Source organism: Sinocyclocheilus rhinocerous, unplaced genomic scaffold, assembly GCF_001515625.1.
Source record: "Sinocyclocheilus rhinocerous isolate Xijiao unplaced genomic scaffold, SAMN03320098_v1.1 scaffold3248, whole genome shotgun sequence".
Lineage (NCBI taxonomy): Eukaryota > Metazoa > Chordata > Actinopteri > Cypriniformes > Cyprinidae > Sinocyclocheilus > Sinocyclocheilus rhinocerous.
This window is the reverse complement of record NW_015643563.1, coordinates 27,306-33,128: the sequence shown is the minus strand read 5'-3', so window position 1 is coordinate 33,128 and position 5,823 is coordinate 27,306. Positions and strand designations below refer to the sequence as shown.

The 5,823-nt window shown below is 35.9% G+C and overlaps 1 protein-coding gene across 1 annotated transcript in view; it reads right to left on the bottom strand.

Annotated features, from left to right (window-relative positions):
• Positions 1 to 4,021: 4,021 nt before the first annotated feature.
• LOC107757387 (non-specific lipid-transfer protein-like) overlaps positions 4,022 to 5,823 on the bottom strand; it is an 11,088-nt gene continuing 9,286 nt past the window's right edge. Inside the window, exon 4 of the mRNA XM_016574846.1 lies at positions 4,022 to 4,185. Coding sequence (XP_016430332.1) covers positions 4,022 to 4,185 — 164 coding nt within the window. The remainder of the gene's footprint in view (positions 4,186 to 5,823) is intronic.

Here is a 5,823-nt window from a genome sequence, read left to right as displayed (position 1 = left end):
AAATAATAATTAAACACTGCGTCGTCAAAGTTGGTATGTGGCTTTATCAGACACTTGCACTTAACATTTTATGAAAATCAAGCTCAAATGGAGTTAACAAGGTTTTTGACCAGCGAATGACGGAGATCTGTGTTTTGTCTGTCATTACAACGGCCGCATCTGAGGCAGCAAGTGCATCGCATTATACGCTTTCATCAGCTTACAGGTTATAACGTTTGTTGTAGCTTAGTTTTTCATGTCATTTAATACACTAGGCCAAAATCTCATGATAGACGATGAAGCGCTATATGCACAGGATATTTAAAACATAGCCTACAAAAGTAGCCTACATTAGCCATTTATAGACATAGTGTTTTATTGAAGAATACGCTGTACTTATTCAAACATCATTTATTATTTACCCTTGCATTGCGAACAAGCCGAGATCTATCTCCAGGCTGCGCCGCGCTTTGTTCTGAATGGAAGCAGGGTGAAGTTAAGCGGTTTGGCTGACAGTTTGAGGATCCATAGCGTTAAAAAGTTTAGTGACAAGCTCTTTTTAATGCTTTTCACGGGTTAAATATTTGTAAAACCCTCAAACAGACATAAGGAAGACCAATAGCAGTGATTTAAAACAATAATAACGAAATATAATAGAGTTTGGATTTTCCACGGCACACCTGACTGGGCTAGGGTATGGTGACTGCCATACGGAAACGCCGCCCCTGCTGCAGAGGATCCCTTTGTGAGCAAGAGATGGAATGCTAAACTTCTCCAAATCTGATGAAGAAACTCATTACTCATCTACATATTGGATGGCCTGAAAGTGAGTAAATCTTTAGCAATTTTTCATTTCTGGGTGAACTATGCCTTTAAACTAGGATAGAATAGAGCAGGGGTCACCACACTCGGTCCTGGAGGGCCGGTGTCGTGCAGAGCCTCAACACACCTGACTTGAAGTTTCAAGTATACCAAGCAAGACCTCGATTAGCTGCTTCAGGTGTGTTTGATTAGCGTTGGAGCTAAACTCTGCAGGACACCAGCCCTCCAGGAACAAACACCAGCTCAGAGCCGCAGCTTAATAAAATTATCTTTCCTTTTTATTCCTCTGTGTCTGGTGGCTATGTCGGACATGAGGAAACAGACAATAAAATTGATGGCCTAGAAATTTACTGCCTCGAAACTCTTCCTGGAGAAGCGCAACGCTCCGTCAGTCTGACCGGCGAACACTCCCTGAGGTCAGACAACAGATGAGACCTACAACACACGCTGGCAAACCAATCTGAAACTCCATTTCCCTTCTTTTTAGCTCATCTCTCCTCTGAAATTTAGAAGACAGGACACGATTTAAATACCAATATGAGTTCGTGAAAGGTGCATTTGATGCTTGGAGTTCAGCTCTCAGGAGAAGAAGCTACAAGAAAACAATTTCAAAGTGAAGGTCGTTGAGAAACATGGCATACAATACAACGCCCACAGAAAAACACAAGGCTTTTAACAGTCATTTCACTGTGAAAAGCTCTAGGATGCTTTCATGAGAACGAAAATCAACAGCTGCTTTTCTAGAAAACATTGATTTCTATATAGCACTACTTTCTCAGTCTTCTTTGAAACCAGTGAAAAACAACATTAACTGTAAAAGTAAGAATCTGAACCAATTTCTTTATTCCGCTCATTTTACTCTACTGCTTCTCCATGTTTACTGTACATTTAAAAGGTTGTTGAAGTTTCAAAGCGCCTGTTTATAACTAGACGTGTGCAAAACTCCACTAAACTTAAACATTTCATCTCAATGACTTGTAATTATATCAATGCAAGAGCACTAGAAGGAGCAGCGAATTATATAAAGCTACTTAGTAAAGCAAGCAACAACTCTAGTGTTTTTACCATGGTAAGAGGTGTTATATGCATCATACAAAGAAAAACAATCTTAACCATGGTAAAAATCACTTTAAAGTGGAGACTCAAGTCGATTACTGGGGTAAAGAAAATGCAACCGGAATAAGTGAAAGATACTGATTTTCAAAAAAAATTATATTAATAATAATATAAAATTTTTTATCCTACAGTTAATATGCAACATGATATTTTGATATGAATCTCAACTGATCTGCAATAACAGGTGTGCAGCTTCAGCTTAGGAACATTCTAGGAACAATAGTTTACGGATATAAAATAATAATAATAATAATAATAATGATGATGATGATGATGATATTCCTAAAACATTAGGAATCAAATCCAAATATATATATATATATATAAACACACACACACACACGGTATATATATATATATATACAGTATATACAGTATATACATACATAAATGCATACATACATGTATACAGTGGGTACGGAAAGTATTCAGACCCCCTTAAATTTTTCACTCTTTGTTATATTGCAGCCATTTGCTACCCATACACTAACATTGGGGAAACATTCTGTGTTTGCAGAGTTTCTGCCTGACAGCTGACATCAGCTTTGTTTGTCTGACCAGTAGTAGAGGGGGAAATGTTCAAGAAACCTGTTTGAAAAACATCATTTTTGCAAATTCACTTGGGACACAGAAATAATAATAGTATACAGCTACAATAATAGTATGATATGATAATTTCATAATAATATGACTAATATGATACGATAATAAGCATTCAGAACTGTAATTAATAAAGCATATAATACTGAAGAAATGAAGGTTTCAAATGAAGGACCGAGAGAGAGTCTGAGCTGTGGATGTACTTCACCTTAGTTTTTCATGTGATGCTATGTCAGAATATAGTATCAGCATATTTTAAACAGATTCTTAAATTTGTAATCCAACAGAATGTAGGTCAGAGCTTGTTAACAATTTCAGGGATTTAGTGTTTCAGCTGAAGTTTTCAAAGGAAAAACAAAAGCGTGGCAGGCTGGACATCGGCCAGTAGCTTTGGGTGGAAACGTCTGAGCTTTCCATGAGCGCTGGAACGCACACTTACACCGGATCATCTCACGAGAAGAGCAAGAAATTATATTCAGGCAAACGAGCTTCAACATGATCTGAACACTCAGCAAAAAGAAAAAAGAAAAACATTACGCTGGTTTATGTAGGAGTTGTTTGCATGCTAAAGCATTGGCCTCCACATTAGTTGTTTAACAGACCTGTGTGCAAATTGACTTCAATTAGTCTTATTACAGGGAAAATCCTCTTTTGTAGGCCCTGCTTCCCTCGACTGTTCCCTTTTTTTCCCCCAATTGTTTTGGATTGAGGAAAATAACAAGTTTATGATTCATACACGTTTTGTTCATGATAATCAAATTAAATTGATAAATTAAAAACAGATACTTCCCATTTTAATGAGAAAGATTAGGTTTATTTAGTACAAAAGTATTTTAGCATCTGATGGGGAAACACTCAAAAAAACATTGACATGATGCTACAATTATACCTGTGAGATACTGTCAAATATATCCATACACTGTTCTGATGGATATATTTTTATTAATTGGTGTCTGTTTTAACAAAGCAGCATTGTAAACCTGCTCCTAATAACCTAGAATAACTATAAAGACGAAAGAGAAATAATCACAATGCTGTCGTACATTTGAACAACACGTCTGTCCATCAGAGCCCAGTGTGTAAGTTTATAGTTCACAGGCACTTTACAGGGCTTCACTTCCAATAAACCCCTTCAGGGCAAACAATCAATCCACACACATACAATTTAAACAGTTATTGGTGCCAATCAAAGGGGGGGGGAATCAAGAACATTATTAATATAGTATTTTTGTAACCGTCTATCAGACTCCTGTGGTTCATTTAAATAATTCACCCAAAAATGGGATTTCTGGCATTATTCACTCACAAACCCACGCTCATAACATTTGAAGTTTATCTTCAGAAAAAGACTAAGAATAGTCGAATGGTTTACATTATGGAAAGGTATTGGAAAACTGAGTAAACGATGACCAAATGTTTCTTTTTGGGTGAACTATCATATTACCTTGTTAGAAAGAGGCTCAAACTAGAGCACAGAAACTCATTTGGTGTCTGACTCCTGCAGCTACTCTAACAGAGTGAACTCGGTGGGAGGGGCTACTTGAGGCCCCGCCTTATTGGAGGCTCCGCCTCTCACAGCTTGGCTTTGCCCGGCTGCAGCTGCAGGTTTTGAAGCTTCATTGCCATGCCCATGTTTCCGGTGATCTTCAGTTTGCCCTGGAAGAATGCCTGCATGAACGAGAGAGCACAAGAGAGTGATTAACATTGACTTTTTAGAAAACTTAACTCCTGAGAGGATAAGCTATTCATTTGTGTCCCAGAAATGTATTTGGGTCTTGGCAGAGGACATTTGTTTTTGTGAAGTATTTTTCTGTGACCTTACATGCCGCACTTTAGCGTCTCAAAAACCACATGCAGGGCTATTCAGAGATACTAAATGGGGGTTTGGCCATGAAAACATCCTCTGCCTGGATTTTTAAAACAAATGAACAAAAACAGTGATTTTGTATTTAATTTTTGTATCTGATTGACATTCAGATTTATTCTTGTAGAAGCCTCTCAGAAAAATTACAGTTAATAAAGCAGAATATGATTGTCTTTTTTAATAAATACATTGAATTTGTTTTTTTGTTGTTGTTTTTTTAAACACTTTGGACATCAAATGGACATCAGGAATAAGCATATAAATTAAAAATAAAAATAAAAAATCAAATGTTGTATTAATATAATATGGAATTTTATGGAGATTCATAAAAATTAGACAATATGTATGGTTTTACTGTATGTAGTAACACATTGTGTAATGAGTAAGGAATTGAACATTATATAAAAAATTGGTTTATGTATGTTTAATGGAAGTTAGCATTTATGTGAATAAGCTGAAAAACACAGCTAAGACAAAAAATAAATAAATCAACAAATAAATGCAATACTCTGTAAAATATTAAATATTTACATTAACAAAGATAGACTATGTATTATATATACTATATATAACACATTAAGTCACAAAGTAAATATTGTTTAAGATATTAAGGTATTTTGTAATACCTTTCATAAACTAGTTCAATACTATGTGGAAAGTTTGGTTTATATATATTTATTTGAAGTTAACATTTATGTGAAGTTAACCTTAATGTTGAAAAACACAGCATACACTATGCATACACTAAATGAATGAATGAAGGAAGGAATGAATAATAAATAAATGAGTCTCATGCATCTCATGCAGAGGCATAGCACACGTGAATGTTATATCAATTTAAAAAAAAAAAGAAATCTCAAAATCTTAGAAATAATTTATGATTTTCTGATGCAAGGAAAAACAATTCACAAAAAAACTCAAGGTACAACGAAGCTCAACAATTCGATTAACCTTTATTAACTGTCAGGTGAATTATCTCATAAACTGCTCTCTAGTCACATACAAAGACGTGCCGTGACATGATCGTGCAAGATCAACAGCAGGCTTTAATGAGTGCTTTTTTGAAGGGTAGAAATGCTCCTCGCAGAAGGGATGAACCCTGAAGTCATTTCAGTGAGTGACTCATGAAAGCTTTGTTTGTAAGCGGTGCACAACCGCACGCCTCCATCCCTGCTAACAGGAAGCACTCAGGTAGCACTAAAACAGAGCCGCCAGCGAACGTGGTTAATGACTTCTCGTTTCAGTCTGTCAGGGTTCCCACTCTTTCATGAACACCAGATTCAAGGACTTTCAAGGACTTTTTAAAGCACCATATATTTTATATCAAGCACCTATTAAATTCACACCCCAGCATATGTAGTGTCATGAAAGACCTTACAGTACTTAACATTTCACTACTTACACTTAACATTTACATTAAACATTTCAGAGTAATAATGTTT